Genomic DNA, 20,764 nt, shown 5'->3' with positions numbered 1-20,764 from the left:
TAAATTGCAAAAAAATACACCTTGACAAAGAACATTTGTTTCAAAAACTGGTGCTGAAATAATTGGATAGGCACATACAGAAAAACAAAACCAGACATCTACTTTTCATTGAATATAAAAATCAACAAACTCTGGATTAAAGAACTCAACTAAGATCTGAAATATCAGATATATATATATATATAGGATATTTTGGACAGTGGGATTGGCAGCAAGTTTCTGGATCAGATTCCAAAAGCACAAGAAAAGAATCAAAAATAAACAAAGAGGATCTCATCATAGTAAAGATTGTCTGTATGACAGAGGAAATGGACAACAGAATGAAAACACAGCCTAAAGAATGACAGCAAATATTGCCAAGCTACATATCTGACAAGTGGTTATTAACTAGGCGATCTAAGAAAACAGAGAGAGACAGACTAAAAAATTCAATAGCAAATAAACAAACAGTCCAACTAAAACTAATTCATTAGATTTAAACAGACATTTCTCAAAGGAAGACACAAATAGGTAGCAAATACATGAAAAGAAGTTCAACCTCACTAATCGGCAGGAAAGTGCAAAAGAAAGCCACAATGAGATACTGTCTGCCTCCAGTTACATCAGTTTTACCCAAAGATAACAAGTGCTACTGAAGATGAAAAGGAAAGAGAAACCTCCCACTGTCCTAGAAGGAATTTCAATTTGTATAGCATTGTAGAAAACAGCTTAGAGACAGCTCAAAAACTAAACATAGAACTATTGTATGACTCAGCAGTCCACGACTGGGTATATATCCAAGAGAAGAGCAATGTCTGCAAAAATGCTGTCTGCATGTTAATTTGCATTGGACACCTGTTCATCATAGATAGACCTTGGATGCAACTGAAGTTTCTAGTAGTTGATGAAATGATAAAGCAAAATGCACAATGAAATATTACACAGCCATAAAAATATGAAATCTTGCCATTTGTAACAACATCAATGGAAATGGAGATCATCATGCAAAGTGAAATGAGTATGCTAAGTGAAATAAGCTAAGGACAAGTATCCCATGATCTTGCCAATATCGAGTCTGAACAAAAACAAATGATCCCACAGATGTTCAGAGCAGAACATTGTTCGCCAGAAGCAGGATCAGGGTAGGGGAGGAGAGTGGAATAGGGCAAAGGTTCATTAATGAGTACTAAGGTGTATCACTGTAGTATTCTATTGCAAACTACAGTAACTGTAGCTAAAGGTAAGGGCCTCAGCATTTCCCTTAAAATACCAAACTGGAATAAAGAAGTTTGAATGTTTTTTGCAATAAAGAAATGTTAAATATTAGAGGAAATAGACACGATCCCTGACAACAAAATACACGGTACAAACATGCAGAGAAACATGATAAAATTTACTAAATGTGTTAAATACACACAGGCTAAATGTGTAAGTTAAAAATAATTTTTCCAAATATTTATGAAAAAAACAACAAAAGAAAAGAAAAGCTTTTTTAGGAGTAAGAAAAGTTTTCAAATCAATAGGTATTTTTCCATTATAAACATTAACCATGAACTTAAATGTATATGTATATATGCCTGAGTACATATATGTAATTTCAAAATCCATGTTTGTACCAAATAATCTTTTAATTCACCATTTCAACAAATATTCTGAAGTAGCCATTTGCCTACATATGTATAAAGTCCTTCTGCCTCCCAGGAAAAGAACTCATCCTGAATCTTCTTGGAGCGTGATCTTAAATGTTCATTGTCTAGGTGACAGAAATCTTGCTACTCACAGTGGAACATGCTGTTTTCCTTTCTCTGTGAATTAGATTTTGTACTCTCTACTCTTCTCAAAATATTTAAGGTAAATGGAGAGAAAAAACTTGATACATTAGACATAGATGCCATATTATGTCCTTCTGCTTTTTACTTAACAAATGTATGTCAAGTGAAAGGAAATATACTACTTATACCGAAGCCTAATGATAATTTGAAAAAAAATATCTAATTACCGATACATAGGGCACAAAGAGATATCTTCACACTCTCTCTCTTCAAATAAGGTGTCTGGACATTCTTGGCCTCCATTGGCTGCTTCTTGGATGATAATTCTGTATCGAGACTGCTTTACTGTGGCATTTCCTGAGGTAAAAGAGAAATGTTGACGCAGATCAAAACCCAGAAAGAAATGGGGACAAAAAAGAGAGGGGTGAAGGAAGTACATGCAGAAAGACAACCTGAGAAATGAGCATAAAACGAGGAAGCAGCAGGGATGGATGCTCAGCCTCACCGTCATGAGGCAGATATCTCCCACACTCAATAATGGGAACTTCATACATACATATACATACACATACACGCAAAAGCTATTTCTCACTGTCTGTTGTGTTTCAAATGCTTTACAATCTACATTCCTTACGGCATGGTCTAAAAGATCCTGAAGTTTTATTATTAGCAATCTCTTCGCTTCCTGGGGTCTGACCTTTCTCTGTAGGATATCTGAATATTTTAAACTCTTCCTCATTCATTCATTTGCTCACTTACTCATGTGTTCATTTGCATACTTATTTATTTGAAAGGTAAAAATGCAGAGGAAAAACAGACTTATAGAAACAGAGATAGAGAGACTCGAGCCACTGGTTCATTTGCCAAATGTCTGCAGCAATTTTGGCTAGGCCAGGCTGAAGCTAGAAGGCTGAACTCAATTTGTGTCTCCCACAAGGATGCCAGGGGCCCAATTACATGAGCCATTATCTGCTGCTCTCCAGGGACTGCGTCTGCACAAAGCTGGAGTTTAGACCCAGTCAGAAGTCTAATCCAGGTGCTCTGGTGTAAGACAGTTCTTTCTTAACCACTGGGACAACAGTCTGTCCCATAGTCCACTCTGTAGAATACAAGCATTCTGCTATTTATCTATGGATATGTGTTTGTAAAATTCCTTATGTCTCAAAACGAATATACATAGCTAATCTGCACATCATGGAAATTTAGAGTAGAATAATTAAGAAAGAATAAATTATTGTTGAATTCATGACTTTGTGGAGGAGTAGAAATATCATTAGACAGCTAAAGAAAAAGGTCAATTGGTGTTCATTTTAATCTGCTGGGGTACTCATTTCAAATTTTAAATGATTTCTGAATCAAAACAATAATACAAATCTATTACTATACCCTTCAGAAACTCTATTTTATTGATTGTATTCAAGATACTGTGTACACGTTTACCTATATATCATTTGATGTTATGATACACTTAAATAAAAGAATTATGGATTTATGACTGTTGTTGAAGGTCTATACTATTGTGACAATATAGGAGAAAAAGGGGGCGGGGAGTCAGAAGGGGTGGTAAAGGAACAGGGAAGATGGAAGTGGAAATCCCTGAGCCTAAGGAGCTGTCTAATGAAAAATGAAAATTTTAAAAAGATATACTGTGAATTTATAATGCAGAATAAAAATTCTAATCTACAGAATTAAGCAGGAAGGCAGCAAAAGAACCCACAATTGGTTACATTGTGGAGTGTGAACATTGTTAGACAGCGATGCAATATTGGGTACAGAAGAAAGAGCAACCATTTCTTCTTTCTCTGGAAACCACAGATAGCTCATGCATGAGGAAAATTCCATTTTGGGTCTTGAAGGTAGAATATTAGATATTAAGAGAATGGTTATGTAGAAGCTATTTCAGCACATTCTGAATAGAAATTTGCGGAAAGGTACTGAGGCACAAGAGCATGAGGAATGAACAGAGAAGACATCCAGGTAAGTGCTGCACAGGTGCCAAGGGAAACGCTGGAGAAGGAAAAAAACGCTTAGAGGGAATCAGAAGTGGGGAAAGCACAGGAGAAAATGGAACTAACTGGTAAATTTTTATTTGAAAGGTATTGGATCTATCTACACTAAGAGATTAATTTCCAGAGAGCCAATGAGCCAAATGAGAAAAAAAAAAGAGTATGTGCTTAATTCATACAGGAATATATGAATTACCCATTAATTAATACAAGAAGATTTACCATAAAAAGTAACTGACCCACAACCCAACCTCTCCTATTTCCTGTATTCCTCCTCTGAGTGACATGATGAGCTGTTTTCTGTGTTAAGTTGTTCGAGGTTACCTCCTAATATATAAATACTATGTGTGTTACTACTTCTTGATTTATGAACCTTATATACTACCTATTGGTGTTGTTTTTATGATTGACAAGCATTTATTACATATCACTTGCCAATTTTTTTTGTAGTTGCATGGCTATTTTTATGCCTCTACTGACTACCTGAAGCCTTTAAACAGCCTGGTTTTCAGCATGTGGCCCTCGCTCCTGCCCCGGATCACATGAGCCGCTCTGACTCTTTAGAGTCCTCCTGAGGAGGGTTTCTTCCACTGTTGCTGCCCAAATTCATCCTGGTTCCTGATGCCGTGTTACCACCTTCTCCACTCTTTACTCTTGTTCATTAGTATTGGCCTTCCATAAATGACGCTAGACATCACAGACTGATGGTGCTCTTCTTTCATTAATGACAGCCAATTAATGCTTCCAACTTCCTCTTCTGTCATTTTACATGAATTCTCAAGAAGCAAGAGACCATCACATATGCATAGATCATAACCTTGAATTAAAAGTGAAGGAAATGAGACTGGCATTGTGGCATAGTAAGTTAACTCACTGCCTGAAGCACTGGCAACCTATATGGGAACTGGTTCCATTCTTGGCTACTCCACTTCCAATTCAGCTCCCTGTGTTTGGCCTGAGAAAGCAGCTGCTGATGGATCCTTGTGCCCCTTACTCATGTGGGAGACCCAGCAGCTCCTGGCTTCAGATTAGCTCATCTCCACTCATTGAGGCCATCAGGAGAGTGACCAATGGATGGCAGATCTCAGTCCCATCTCTCTTTTCTTCTCTCTGTGTAACTCTAACTTCATTCCATTTTCTTGAAACATTGGTTTATTTGAAAGGCAGATTAAAGTGAAGGAGATGCACAGAATCTCTTCCATTTGCCCCCAGAATCTCTCTGTGTGCCTTCCACCTGTTCTGCACTCGGAGCACACAGCATTGAAGATCCACATCAGAGGACAGTTTTCCCATTTTTAAAGTTTAGGTTTGGTCAACAAGGGAATGAAACATACAATGAAGGGGGAAAAAAAGAGTGGAGAAAGAAGTCGGAGTATTTATGCCACTAAATCACCTCTTCTGGATCACTTGACATCAGCTCCCTAGCTCTACGAGAAGTTGCAGTTGTAGCCTGGTACTTGCCCACAGCTCTGTATTTCAGTTTCGGCTAACTACACTTTTCACTACCCATTTTTAAGTAATAAATTCATTTTATTTTTGATGATGTTTATATAGTTGAGAGGGATAGATACCCACTTGGACCAACAATTAAGGTGGCGATGGCCAAGAAATGGGGGAAAGTGGAGAGATAAACAGACGGCTGTTCCCCACAACCTAATCACATCAGTACTCAGGAATGAGGGAAGGCAATCTGATGTCACCCCAGGATCCCCGATATGTAGCATGTTCCAAGGATACTTCTTAAGTGATTTTGATAGCTCTGAAATGCTGTTGATTTCATTGCTCCAAGGTTGAAAATTCTTCAAGGTCTATTGGCTGACATAGTCTACCTTATTGTCTCCATTCACCCAAATATTTGTCTGGAAGGGATGTCTAATTTGTTCTGCACTCCATGGAAGAGATGTCCTCTGTAGGACTCAATGAACTGGTTCTCATGTTAAGCATGAGCATCTGGGTTGTACCATCCACTACATAGACCTCACAACTGTGCCGACCAGTTAAGACACATGCACTCCACAGTCAGACCACAGATTCTGTGATTGTCCCCATGGTTGGAGTTCTGAGACCAGTGGTTCAGTAGGGGGGATTTCCAAAGAAAACTCATCTGAAGTGATGCCAGACCTGACGTTTATGTGTGCTTGCCAGTACAGAGTCTGGCTCAGTGGATCACCCAAATCAGCCTATGCATACACTGGAAGCTGCAATTCCTGGGTCTGTTCTCTCTCCAGCCACATTTATTATGTAAACAAATAGATGAGTCAGCCTCATCCAATCCCGCTCATGACACACTCGGCTCTCATGTATACCAGTGGGAACTATAGCCTAGTCTGAGGGACATCCCTAATAACCCCCACTAGACCCATCTCGCAGCCCTGGTTCCGGTGCTTGCCAGTATGTGTAGCAGACTGGTCCATTCTGTCCCACATTCTATTCAGCCCTTTTACACGCATTGGGTGTTGGAGCCTAACTCAACTCAACTGATCCCACTGTCCAGTCCACATTCATGCCGGTGGGTGTCACTGCCTTTCTAGCCAGTCCTTCCCCCATCCTAGGTTCCATGCTAACTAGCGGAGCTATACTCCATCAGAGATGTGCACACCATAGTTTTCCTACTGGGCCCACTCCCAGTCCCAGATCTTGCACTTTCTAGCTGGTTCTACAGTCTAGTCTGAAAGGATTTTCCCCCAATCCCAGTACTTGCCACTTGATGCAGTGCAAAGTCCAGCCAGGCTTCACTTACTCTGGCTTATGCATGTACCAATGGATATGGTCACTTAGTCCAGCTTGGCTCTCCCCCTAATCCAGCTCACATGCAGGCCAATGGATGTTATATCCCTGCCCAACCTGGTCTGCCCCTAGTCCCAGGTCTCACACTCACCACAGGGAGTAGGGATTTAGAAAAGGGTAATCCCCACAGCTCCTCTGCTGGGCTCACCCCCATCATGGATCTTATATGTGCTGGTGGGAGCTGCAGTCCAGACTGGCATGACTCACCTCACATCAGCATCCACCAGCGTATGCTGCAGCCTGGCTCAGCCTGGCCTATTCCCAGTTCCAGCTCATGCTTTTGGTGCTACAGCCTAGCCCAGTCCAGCCAGCTCCCAATCCTAGTGCTAATGTGAACCAGCTGGCTTTGTGGTCCAATCCAGCATATCTTGCATCCCTTCCTGTGAGTGGGTATTAAGAACTGGCCCAGCCACCCCCATACCTGACCCACATGTATGAAGAAATAAGTACAAATATTAAGAAATAAGTAAACAAACAGTACTTGCAGGTGATTTACAGCAAGGCAAACTCTTGTACATCATATTGAATAAATCAAAACTGAGAAAAAAAGTAAATAAAAAATGCCTTTATCTCATATTGAAGGAGAAACTCTAAGGCAAAATAGTCCTGCAACATGGTCCCATGCTTCACTTTAATACTCACACATGCTCTTGGGTTCTCTCTCTCTCTTTCTCTCTCTCTCTCTCTCACACACACACACTATTCTCTGATAGTATGAATGCTGGTCGAACAACCCAAGTTTAAGAAAAATTGTATTCATTTTTGACCTTCATATGCACAGATGGAGATTGGGAAGGATGGACTCTATGGTTTAAAATAAAAGACATTTGAATAAAGATAAGATTTGCAGTAGGAAAAATGATTGCCACTACACAGAAAGAAACACATATCTGTCATTGCAAAGAGAGAATTTAAGGGATGATTTTAAGATAGGGAAATAAAATGTGTAAGAGATAGTGACTATGAGATTGTGTGTTATATGCACTTCAAAGGACATCTAACTTCCCTATAATGTAAACACATCAAATGATGGCAGAATCTGGTAGAATTTTTATCTGCTTTGATTTAAATGTGAAGTGGCACACGTGATGGCAGGTGGAGGCAGTGTGTACACACAGAATATGCATACTATTTCACCTCTATTTTGATGCAAGCATGAAGGTAGCAGTTTTTTTAAGGTGACTGACAATAATTACAGAAATTCAAAGAGCAACCAGTCACAAAGAGCTGCATTCCTGAGGCAGCCCTCTCCTGCCCCATATTAGACGTTTAAAATCAGACAGGAGAGAGGAGCAAAAGGTCAAGTGGAGACTCAGGATACCCAAGAAAGCCTCTTTTTCCCACTGGATAAATAAGAAGAAAGGATTTTTAGAAAGCTGGTAGGATGAGGGGGAGAACACATTAGGGTTACATCTGTGTAAAGCATGCGAAAAGCTTCCAGGAATCATTAATTTATGCGGCAGTCCCTTCAGAATATCCTGTATATGCTAGCTTACTTTATTATTATAACATCTTTTTAAAAAAGATTTATTTATTTTTATTACAAGGTCAGATATACAGAGAGGAGGAGAGACAGAGAGGAAGATCTTCTGTCCAAGAGACCGCAACGGCTGGTTCTGTGCCGATCCGAAGTCAGGAACCAGGAACTTCTTTCCAGGTCTCCCACACAGGTGCAGGGTCCCAAAGCCTTGGGCTGTCCTCAACTGCTTTCCCAGGGCACAAGCAGGGAGCCGGATGGGAAGTGGAGCTGGCGGGATTTGAACCGGCGCCAATATGGGATCCTGGGGCGTTCAAGGTGAGGACTTTAGCCACTAGACCATGCCGCCGGGCCCAGTATTATAACATCTTAAAATGTGGCATTATTGTTCCCATTTTATAGGTAAGAAAAGGAAGAATGAAAGAAGTCAATAATTCATCCATGGTCATCCAGTCTGGATAACAACTGTGGCAAATGTACATTAAAGTCTAATGGTTTTGCACTGCATTGAGAAAAGGCGATTCTCATGGGAGAAGGATGCAGCATCATTCCTCTGTGATTCCAGAGGATCCCTCTTCCTTTCTAAGCAGCCTATGGAGAACATCCTTTTGCATTCCTTCAGCATCAGAAAAGACACACTGTTTGCAATGCTTTATAAATGATGCCTCTGATCTCATTGGACCTATGAAAATTAACAACAAACTAACATGCTTGTTGGCAAACATAGAGAATTGTTAACACATAATTATGATTAATAAACTAGTTTAAATGCAGCTTTTGTTTATGCATATTTTGTCATCCCTAAGTCATCAGGCATAATTAAAGTTAAGTTATTAACTACAGTTAGAAGGAGTACCATTTAGAAAAACAGCAATTTAAAGATCAAGAATCATACTTAATGTGGGAAATAGATGAGGTAGGTTACAAAACTTGTGCCATGTTTATGGAATTTTTTGTGAAAAATTTATTGTTCCTAGCAAAATTGCAGTGGGTTAGTACACCACTTGCTACACTGTCATATAACATCAGGGCATCAGTTCAAGTCCCATTTGCTAGGATTCCAACTGTTCTTCCTAACAAATCTCTGTGTGTGCGTGTGTGTGTGTGTGACTTTCTTACTCTGCCTCCCCCTCTATGTTAGCCTGCCTTTCAGATACATGAATTCACCTTTTAAAAAGTGGTTTTGAAAGAAGATGATAGCAAAAATGAAGAAACATATACACAAAAGTACTTGCCGGTGATTTACCGCAAGGTAAACTCTTGCACATCACACTGAATTGAAGCGTCATGACTGTCAACACTAATGCAAGAATTGTTCAACCAACGATTTGAAATGACGAATTGAACTTTCCAAGTTTCAAACTGAGCCAGCTGTGAGAATGTGGAAAAGGCAAATATGTGGTAGCATAACAGTGAACACAGGGCGGACTGACATACAGGGAAGGAGACAGACACATAGCCAGAAAGGGACCCCAAGCGAAGCAAGTGAATGATGCCAGGTTATAGATAAGCTATGTGCAGCAGTTATTTCAAACCAATCTGCAGAATATCCACCAGAAGATTCCCGTTTCTTTCAGTGGCTCCTCGTGCTTCCTGGTAGCAATACTCTTCAGTATTGTCACTCTTTCAATTCTTGGTACTTGGAACTATTCTTCCTTCAACCTCCCCATTCATACACGCAATTAAACAAAATTAGGAATCTGCTGGAGACTCTTTGGGAACTGGTCTTAGAGCAAAAGGAGGACATCTTGGGTATTTTAAGATTTGTTAACACATCAACATCTGTACATTTAATACCCTATCTTACAACCAACTCACAATCACGTTCTCATCATTCCCATAGTATTGAAGAGGAATAGAGTGGTAAAATTAACTGATGGCTCAAGGAAGTCCTACTAAAGTCACTCAGCTTTATGAAAAAAACAATATGATTACCAAAACAAAGACTGTTACCCACTGGCAAATAAAAGAAACAAGTGTAGGGACCAATGATGAGGTACACTAAGCTAAGCCTCCACCTGCAGTACCACCACCCCATAGGGGTGCAGGTTCACATCCTGGCTCCTCCACTCCCAAATCAGCTCCCTGTTTAATGCCTCAGAAAGCAGTGGAGCGATCTCAAGTCCTTGGGTCCCTGTGCCCACATGAGAGACCCAGTAGAAGCTCAAGGATCTTGGCTTCAGACCAAATTAGCTCCACTACAGGCTTTTAAAGAACGACAGAGTGGATGGAAGATCACTTTCTGTCTCTCCTTTTCTCTGTATCTGTGCTTTTTTATCTTTCTTTTAAAAATAAGATTTATAATTTTATTTGAAAGCCAGATTTATAGAAAATCAGAGAGAAAGACAGAGAGAGAGAATTTATTTTTAATCTATTCTCCCACATGGCACAGGGGCCTAAGGACTTTGATTATCCTCTGCTACTTTCCCAGGCAATAAACAGAGAGATAAATTAGAAGTGGGGCAGCCAGGACAAAAGCCAAGTGCTGCCTATGGGAAACCAGCACCACAGGCTGAAGGCTAGCCTGCTAAAACACCAGATCAGCTCATAACTCAGCCTTTCAAATAAAAAAGATCATAAATCCTTAAAAAACAGTGCAAGTACATTTTTTTCTCAGTGTATTATAGGACGGCATTTAAAACATGTGGAAAAGGTAGATTGTACTGCTCTTCCTAAAACTATTATTCAATGTAATTATTGGGCTTGTCTATTGCCACAGAATTCTACTTGAAAAAGCTGTTTATGCCTCTGGAGAAGACTGGTATGCAGGCGCATTTGCTTACGAATCCTTCAATGAAACATTAAACAGAAAAAAAAAAAAACCAGGATGGAGCTTATCCTGAAATAACTGACTGGAGCCATTTTTACAAGTTATTGTAAGAGAAACACCACAAAGAAATTCTACATAACTGCAGACAAGTGAAATTTAATCAAAATAGAGAATTAATATAATGGAGCAACAACTTGCACTTGACTGTTTAAGAGTTCTATTTCTAAATGCTATAGACAAACAAGATCTTGGATGGTACTAGGCAGCTGAAATTCTTTCAATATTAACACCTTGCCTCTCAAAGTAGATTATCTCATACTAACTATACATAAGAAAACACTGCTTTCTAGGTTCTTCAGACATTCGTGAGTGTCAAATGAGTTGTTTCTCTGATTAGAGAAAGTTGCAAAACCAGGGATTCACCGTTAACCTAGCTATCTCCACTTAAATTTGGAGAAATAGATACTGCGCCTCTGAGTTCTTAGAAGAAAGCATTCATCACATACAGGGTTGTCTTCACTGGTAAATATTCATCAGGCATCTGCTCTAGCTAGCCAGCTCGCCTAGGTGCTCCTGTGTTACACTGACATGTACATACATGCATTATTAAACCTCTCCAGTGTAGAAGTGAAACTTCATAGAGTGATGAAAAATTCTCCATAGTTTTGTAAGCATTCAAATATAATATAAAATGTGTTTATTACTCAAAGGTGATCAATCTAGCATGTACTTTCTCTATTTAGGGAGAAATGGAGGCTTAGAGTGTTGAAAAAAGGAAGTTCTCTGGAAGTACGCACAGGAAACTTTCACATACTTCCTCACCAACCATCTCAGTGTTCCATACATAGAGCAGGTACATCAAAGGTAGCTTTTTCTCCCAGAATTCTTTCCTAACCTAAACCATGAAGTACTTCAAAATGAATACCGAGCTAAAGACGTTATCTGAATATGGATGAAATTAAGTGAACCGCAAAGCTTTGCTGCTAAACTTTCCAAGAATTCTGAAAACAGGCTCCAGGATACATGCAATTTCTTTCATTTTGAAACATTGCTTGAAAAAAATTTTCTATAGCCTGAAAATTTCCTATTCATCATTCATTTTGCAGCAGGAGGCAAATTCAATGCATCTGGCTATACACAAGACCTCCAGGGTTCTGATGTCTAACCCAAGCTCATTACTGAATTGCTGTATGACCTTGGGCAATACACTTAACCTTTCACAGCTTCGATTCTCTTACTTGTCCTATGTGGGCAGTAACATTACCGAGCCAATCCACAGGATAGCTGTTAGGAATGCCTAATTAAATGGCATTTAAAGCATTCTCAGATGTATGTATCAATGATCTCGAAGTTCTTTATAGGGAAGCCTTTAACATCTTTACCACAGACTTCAGAGGGGGCATTTCGTTTTATCTCTGCATACACTATCCGGGATTAGAGAACTGAGGCAAATAAACACTTTCTCTTTGTAGCGAGTAGCACAGAGTCAAAGAAACCTGGACACACAGTTCTAAGCTTCCAGGTATCTCTCCAACTTCCTCTACTTTTATCCTCCACTACTGCTGCTCTTAAATTTAGATTGAGAGAGCAAGTGACCTTCTTTTGAGTGCATTCTTTTCTGTCAAAACTGAAGCCACACACAGCTGATTCCACTCTACTAAACCCAGCATCTGCAATTCCTGACGCACAACATAATCTCCAGGGGTTTTTTTTATTCTTTTAATTTTATTTATGTATTCAATTTGATTTGAACAGCAGAAACAGAGTGAGCAAGCTCCTATTTATTGGCTTATCCACCCAGATGCCTACAGCAACCTGGGCTGCATCACACTGAAGCCAAGAGTTAGAACTCTATATTTGGGTATTTTGCGAGGGTCACAAACCCCAGTTCTTAAGGTTTTCCCACCTGCTCCTCCTAGGGTGCACATCAACAGGAAGCTGGCAGCAGAAGTAAGGCCAGGACACACAGCTGACAGAGTGGTCAGATCTCTACTGCTGTGCCAAACACGTGCCCTTGAGGGTTTCTTTTATAGATTCCTAGTACACAAGCCAACTAAATAAGAATCTTCAGTGAGTATGGCCTAAGTATGAATATTTTCTTGTTGTTGCTAAAAAAAAAATCTTAGAGTGAGCCACTGACTTCACACAATTAATGCAGTCCTTCATATTCGTACAATACGTAAAATAGCAAAAAGACCACATAGCATGCTTAAACAAGCAACAGAAAACAAATGAGAACTGGCTAAATCCCTGCTTTCAATACATTTAAAACATGAAAGTTGCCCTCTAGCTAAGCACAGTATAATAGGTATAATTGGTAATATGAACTGTCACTGAGGAGAGTTAAGAACATCATTTATAATGATGAGTTGCACTAGTCTTTTCCATCAATGTAGGCTGATGTAACAGGGATTTGTTTCTGTCCTATATTGACCTCCATAGGTTTTAACCTATAAAATTTCTAGTGGCTGCCTATCACAAGGCTTCCAATTGTGTTGTAATCTATCTATCTATCTATCTATCTATCTATCTATCTATCTATCTATCTTAAGACTGAAATACACCGAAACACCATATCGTATTATTAACAGACAAGATGGAGTGGGTCATAAACGCAATTAAAGACATCAGCGTAAATGTTGTCATCACTACTAGGCACAAATATTGAATTACACACAAACACTTTTCAATTACTGCCTTTCTGCACAAGGTACAGGCTCTTGCATGCCTTGCTATCTTCGTTATTTCTGCAGCGTCAACATATGGTAACTACCTTTAAAAATTCCACTTTCTGGTCTATTGTTGACATATTAAAAATCATTTCTCAGAATCAGTATATCTAGAATTTTAGATCTGGTATCTTGGGACTATCATCTATCCTTGGGTAGGGGTAGATAAGTATACCTATGGAGCTCTGGAGACAAAACAGGCACAGGTGGAGCATCATGAATCCCTAAATTCAAAATACAGAGGACTGCAAACCCTGCAACTTCCCAAGCATCAGCATGATACCACAAGTGGAAAATTCCAAACCATAACACTATTTCATCCACAAAAATTTTAATATGTTGTATGAAATTACTTTCAGACAAGGTGGATATATCACATATGAAAATTTCATGTTTTCCTTCATTTTATTTGACTTTTTATTTTAAAACTGTTTTAAATTTGCAGCAGTTGTGAAGCAGGAATATAAACAGTTCCCTTATTTCCTTCAACCTACTTATGTTATAAAAATTTCATATTGATTTATTAGTCACAATTAATGAACCACACCCAGTTTCTTTTGATTCAAACTCCTTTTTGTCCTTTTGGATCTTGCCTCCTCAAGCAATTAACACTTTCTGTTCATACTAAGCCTATTTTTTTTAATTTTTTCTTCCACATATATGGGTAGACACGTGGTATATATGTGATATTTCTCTTTCTGAATCTGGTTTATTACAGACAACATGATGTCCTCTAGTTCCATCAATTATGCTGCAAATTCTAAGATGTCAATCATATTTATAGTTGACTAGTATCCCATCAACCATGTATGTTATATATATATTTTTAAATCCACTTGTCTGAAAAGAAACACAGGCTGATTACATTAGGTAGCATTCCATTTTTCTCATTGTACATACAAAAACATCTCAAACTCTAAAATACATAATAGTGTTGGTCCTAAGCATTTTGAATAAGTGATACAGAATTCACAACGGAACATTAAATAGTTAATTTAGTGTTTGGCATCCAGTTCTATGTCACAATGTTAGCCAGTGGAGGTTAGTGTGAGATTGGATAACTCTTTATCTAGGTAACCCCTAAAGACTCTCTGAGACTGGGCAGAGTCATTTGTTTTAAGCAATCATTCCCACAGCACTTCATCAGCTGGCCGGCTTCCCAGGCTCCTAAGCCTCTCCAGCAGTGACTCAATTCCCATTGAGTCACTTCCCAACAGTGTACCTTCCAGGTCTTGCTGTGAGGCATAAAAACTCAGAGGCATGTAGTAAAAGAATGATTATTAAATGAGTGAAAGGATGAATGGATGGAAATCAAGATTGAATAAACCTACAACCAGCTACATTTTACTATTTTATGTCTCATTTAGGAAGATACAGGCACTATTTTTTTTTTTAATGGTGCAAACTGTATGTCAGGACAAATTCTAATACAAGGTAAGTACAAATTTGGATTTTTTTATATTCAAAGTGGAATTTGTACCTTTTTAACCTTGGAGAATTGCAAAACATACCAAGTGAATCTAATGTATATCTGCCAGCTTGGATAACTATCAGCACATAGTCAAGCTTTTTCTATTTTACCCTTACCCACTCAGTTACCAGATTAGTTCAATGAATATTCAGATATCACGTCATTCAAAAATATGTAAATATCTTAGTATATTCATAAGAATGAGGTGTTTTAAAGTACAGCCATAGCAACATTACACTACTCCAATAAAATATCATACATCTAAATATCTGCTCTTCCAAAACACTAACAATTATTAAACTGTCATTTGCAATACAATTAGTTGTCATGTCCTATAAGTTGCTCTCCTGCTTTTTTTTTTTGCTTCTTTTGAAATTCAGAATTTGCTCATGTATTTTATAAATGCATGCTTCAAAAAATACCTCTTTCCTGCTTGTATTTTTTGAAGCACTGGCACTGTTACTGGTGATGGGAACCTGGATTATAATGCATGCAGTGAATCTGGAAACAAGAGACAAAACCTGGCCAAGACAGCGTGACAGCATGGTCTAAGCACAGTGATCTTCATCTCTGCCTACATTACACACACACACACCTCTCAATGCTGAATTCTGGTCAGAGTAAAAGTCATCTCTCTCTCTCTCACACACACACACACCCCATGATGCTGAATTCCTTGGTATACTGTATAGAAGAAACCAATATGTTCCCAAAGAAAGACCAGGAATACATTACTGTATAGCTCCCGACTCCAGGAAAAATAAGGGGGAAAAAAGGAAAAAGAAGGTAAAATTCAGAGATTACCAGTTGTACCAATTAATATTTTGAGGGAGTCAAAATCCCACTTGGAAGAAGAAAATGTGATGTGAAAACTCTTTATGTGGATGATTCTGGGTAAAGAATATAAAGTCCTATAAGTAGAGGATACTATTCTAAAAATTAAGAACACAACGTAAATAAGAGAAAAAATACATACACATTCTTGTCCTAAAGTTTCTTACATTGTAGCAGACAGAAAGCGACAACTTGAAAATAATTTGTGGCAGGTGAGTCGCACGGCAGGCCAAGTCTTCCCTTGGGACTACATCCTGTATCAGAGTGTTGAACCAAGTCTTAAAATCTCTCTGCTTCCATTCCAGACTCCTGTTAACAGGCCTGGGATGCAGCAAATGAATCACATAGTTGGTTTCTCACCATCTGAGGGAGATCCAGATAGAAATTTTGGATCCTGGTTTTGGCCCAACCAAGCTTTGGGTTGTTGAGGGCATGTGGAGAGTGAATCAGTGAATGAGTGAGTCTCTTTTGATTCTGCTTGCAAATAAATAAATATTAAAAAGAAAATAAATATGTTAATTATGTTTAGTGTTTCATTTGAGATCAGGTGCTCATTTGAAACACTGTACAAAAAAATAGTAGTAGGGAATGCTGCTAGTGCTAGGAAAAGTGCAGCTGACTGTAAGTGTGTGTATGTGTGGAAGTGTGCCTGACTGTATTAGTGTATGTACATGTGAGTTTGCACATGCACACAGTGGGAAAGTCAATCTGTTAATTTTAAATGTTAAAAGTTTCACCTGATAACAGAATACAAGAGGGGCTTCAAAAAGTGGAACAATAGAACTAACGCACATTTTGTATGAATTCATTTCCTGGGTCACAAGCATAGAGCTAGACTGGAAGCAGAGCATCGGGGACACAAAGAGTACACATACGGGATGTCAACATCACAAGGTAGAAGACTATTGGCCTGTTTTGCCAAAATTTCATACGTTTTGGATAGAAAAGTGTATCTTAAAACAGAGAAATGAAAACCACCAAAATTGATAAATGTGAATTTCTTCCACTAAATGACATACTTTACCCTAAAGGATACTTATATGCAATAAGAAATATTTACTACAGGCAACACAATCCTCAAAACAATAGGACCCCCAAACCAAGTAACAGGTGCTTTGCCTTAATCAACTCAATCCTCACAAACATCTCAATTTAGTGTCTCATCATGCCCATATGTCACAGAAGGAATTTTTAAAAAAAATTTTTTTATGCTTTAAGTGAGGGAGAAGATTTGATTCTCGAGCAGTATGGTGTGCTCTAAACTGCTCTGCTTTGCTATTGGAAACAAAACTGTAACCTTCTGGCTAAAATAAGAGCTAGAACTGCTCTCTAGTGAGATATGCTGGGTTAATGTATCCGTCATCAAACATGGCAACTTCTCCGGTAAACAAAACTCACAGACAGCTCGGACCCCAGCTCGTACAGAATGCTTTCAGGGGCTAAGCCAGGTCCTAGCTACATGAAAAATGCACCACCATGGCTGGTTTCCTTCTGAGTGGCTGCCATCTTGAAATTCTCAACAGTGTTTGATGAAGGAGCTCTCACGTTCTTAGCATGCGTAGGACCCTGTAAGAAATCCCACTGGTCCAGATAGGAACATGAGACAGACAGAACAAGCTCCTCTGAGCCACTGGAACCATTTTTCTTCTTGGAATCAGGCCCTTGGGAGAAATCATTGCATAGCATTTGTCAGAACTGGAGTTCTGAGTATGGCTTACCGCAGTTTTCTATTTTAGCACTTCACTCCCTTGGACAGAAGACTGTGTTTACATAATTGTCTGGTTACCAAACTCCATAGGATTGGTGAGAAACTCAATACACTCTGGGTCATAAAGATACAAGAAACATCACTGAATTCTGGCAATTGATATGTTTACCCATCATGGAGGTTTCTATTCAAGAAGACAAGCTGAGATAACTGAATGGCCTCTTACTTTTCTCACTATTTGCCAAAGTTGTCTCATCTCATTATTTTTGAGCTATTTTTTTCTAAACACAAAATTATAATTCTTATCATGCCGACACTGAAAATTTAAACTGCAGATAATGTCCAAACTCCTAGGAAAGGAATACATCTCTTCATGACCTAGCTCTTGCTTCTTTGTTTCTCATCTCTCCTCCATATGGATGATATTTCCTCCACCCACAGGAAGTTGCCTGTGACTCACTTCATTACAACCAACTCTCACAACACCAAGCTTCTACAAAGACACACTTTCCACAAGCAGGTACCTGAAAATGCCTACTTCAGCCTTTCCCAACAATTACTGATCTGCCCAATCAACTTCTCCTCCAACACTTTAGTTAGAGCAAGGCTCACTCCTTTCTGGCTCCCAAATTCCCCGTGCTTGCTTCTGCTAAATAAAATGTTAAGTATACAAGCTTTGAAATCTGATTCATAAGTGCTTTGATTATATTCATGTTTTATTTTTCTGAATGTCACTAGTAACAAGTCAAATACTCAGTATGTTGTAAATGCTGCAGAAAGATCACTGAGCAAGTGATATGTTCCTCCATTTCTCATCTTTCTTTCAATGAAGATCTACAGACTTCCTCTGTGGTAGCTTCTGTTCCAGATTACAACAATGAATCAGACACATGATTTACAAATGAATCAAGATAATCATAAATAGGAGGTGAAAAAATAAGACTATTAAGGAGGAAAGGAAAAAGAAAGGAAAATGTGGGGCCAGCATTGCATGGCAATGGGTCAAGTCTACATATGTGATGCAAGCCCCTCATATGACAGTGCCAAATGGAGTCCAGCTGTCCTTCTTCTAACCCAGCTCCAGGTTCATTCATCTGGTAAGGCAACAGAAGATGGCCCAAGTGCTTGTGCCTCTGCCACAGTTGCACTGGACACAGTGTAACTCTTGGCTTCAGCCTGGCCACGGACTGATGTTGTATCTATTAGGGTGTGAATTAGCAGGTGGAAGATCTCTCTTTCTCCCTCCCTCCCGACCCCGATCATTCTGCCTTTGCAATAAATAAATAAATCCTAAGAACATGAACTAGAGACAGGATCTCTGAGGTCATGACATCTGACTCAAAACCACAGTGGTGACCGACAAAAACCCTTTCACAGGCCTGGAGAGGAACTGTCCATGGAGAAGGGACAATAGGTAAAAATGTAAAAATAAGAGGGAACATGGTTGGGCCAAAGGGAAGTCAATGGGGCTAGCAGAAAGTAAAAGATGCTGTGGATGGTAGGGCCCACTCTGTAAACTGCACAGCAACGGACAATTCTTTCAGTTGACAAGAGATCCATGCTTGCCCATAGTCCTCCATGTCTCTGGACTTCTCTCCATCTTGCTCACCTCCTCTCTGGGAAGGCTGAGCAGCATCTCAAACAACATGTGGAGCAAGAAATGGGCATCCATGGCTACCACGGCCGCCTTCTCTTTTCCAGATACACCCATGCAGAAGGCATGCATGCTGCTCTGCTTCCAGTCATGTTCATGTGGGAAACTTTAGCTCCCTTGCTCGTACTATCACCAGGCAGGTTAATCCTAATTGTGGTTCTAGATTCTACTGATATTTTGATCCCCCCCCACCGTTTTGTCAGACTCCAAGTTGTCTTTAATTTTTGATGAATGAAAAGATGCTTAGGAAATAAAACAGAAGTCAAAATTCAAGACCATGTAAGACTGTTGATCAAAGATAATGCTATTTCACACTTATATGACATATTACTCAGGATATATTTACTAAACTGTAATTATCATTCAGCTATGAGAAACATTCTTTCCATAAACACACACATATGCACACCTCCAGGTACTGTCTTTTTATAACACTTATGTCTATGGCTTGAATTTGAGTACTCATGGATTCTACTTGGGAGTGACAAAGTTCATGAAGAAAGAAAAAAAAATGTCTCCTTTCAACAAATATTTTTGGGCCAGCCTTCTGGCTTGGGTTAAGAGAACCCCACGAATTAAACCATCCTAAAGGTGTCACATGCACCATGCATGTTACAAATGAGTATACTGTATCTCCAAAAGGTTAGCTAAATTTGAAAACACATAGCTCAGAAGCGATAACTGCAAATCCACCACACTTATGATAGGTTTTATTGGTGAGGTCATGCTGCTTCTACTACACAGCAGCACACCAGAGAACTGCTCAGACTGTATGTAAGTATGTAACAGAATATAATAGAATACTCATTCAAAAACCATTGTGTGCAATCAGCAATGGAAGACTATACTGCTAGAAGTTTGAAATAAATATACTTCTGACAGAACTAGACATTGCATTCATGCAGTCTCTATTCCTACTTTGGTTACTATTTACTCATTATTTATGAGGTCATAAATAACTTTATGATAAGTACTTCTGGTGCCAGCAAATTAAATTTAACTTGGAAATATCTCAGATAGCAGAAAGTCTGTCATTCTGGCACACTTATTCCTGGATATTTTATCCTTATCTTTGAAAGCATGTCATTCACCCAATCTAGCTGAACCATCTGTATGTATATAGCAACTTATTTTTGAAGGTACTTCATGTGCCTGGCAGAAAATCCAGTATTGATGCTTCTATTAGGAGACACTTTCAAGTTGTTTGTGCAAACTTTGAGCAATCTACTTCATTTTCAGCATAAATTTAATATGGTATAGACTTTCTATAATACATAAATTACTTGCTATACCTATAAATATGCAGTTTCAAATTAACATGTTAAGATCATGGTGCTTAATTCCAGCTCTAACGCCAAGCTTTGCTTTAGTGACATAAATGAAGCAGTTAAAAATTTACCAACATATGAGCTAATCCAGTGAGCTAAAAACAACCAGAAATCACACTCTCATTTAGCATCATTTTAAAATAGGACTAAAGCCAAGGAAGTGAAAAATAATTTATTCCTTTTAATTGCAGACAATTATTTAATAAACTTAAAGTAACACCCAAGCTAAATCAAAATTCATTTATTCTA

At 38.8% G+C, this 20,764-nt stretch overlaps 1 protein-coding gene across 3 annotated transcripts in view; it reads right to left on the bottom strand.

The window, feature by feature from the left end:
- The window catches only part of THSD7B (thrombospondin type 1 domain containing 7B), a 777,161-nt gene that overhangs the window by 361,331 nt on the left and 395,066 nt on the right, over positions 1–20,764 (bottom strand). For all 3 annotated transcript variants that reach the window (XM_058664450.1, XM_058664449.1, XM_058664451.1), the window contains exon 10: positions 1,979–2,108. In XM_058664450.1, coding sequence (XP_058520433.1) covers positions 1,979–2,108 — 130 coding nt within the window. The remainder of the gene's footprint in view (positions 1–1,978; positions 2,109–20,764) is intronic.

The sequence above is a fragment of the Ochotona princeps genome, chromosome 5 (assembly GCF_030435755.1).
Source record: "Ochotona princeps isolate mOchPri1 chromosome 5, mOchPri1.hap1, whole genome shotgun sequence".
NCBI classification, from domain to species: Eukaryota; Metazoa; Chordata; class Mammalia; order Lagomorpha; family Ochotonidae; genus Ochotona; species Ochotona princeps.
The sequence above is the reverse complement of the archived record's forward strand: the minus strand, read 5'-3'. Positions and strand labels throughout refer to the sequence as shown.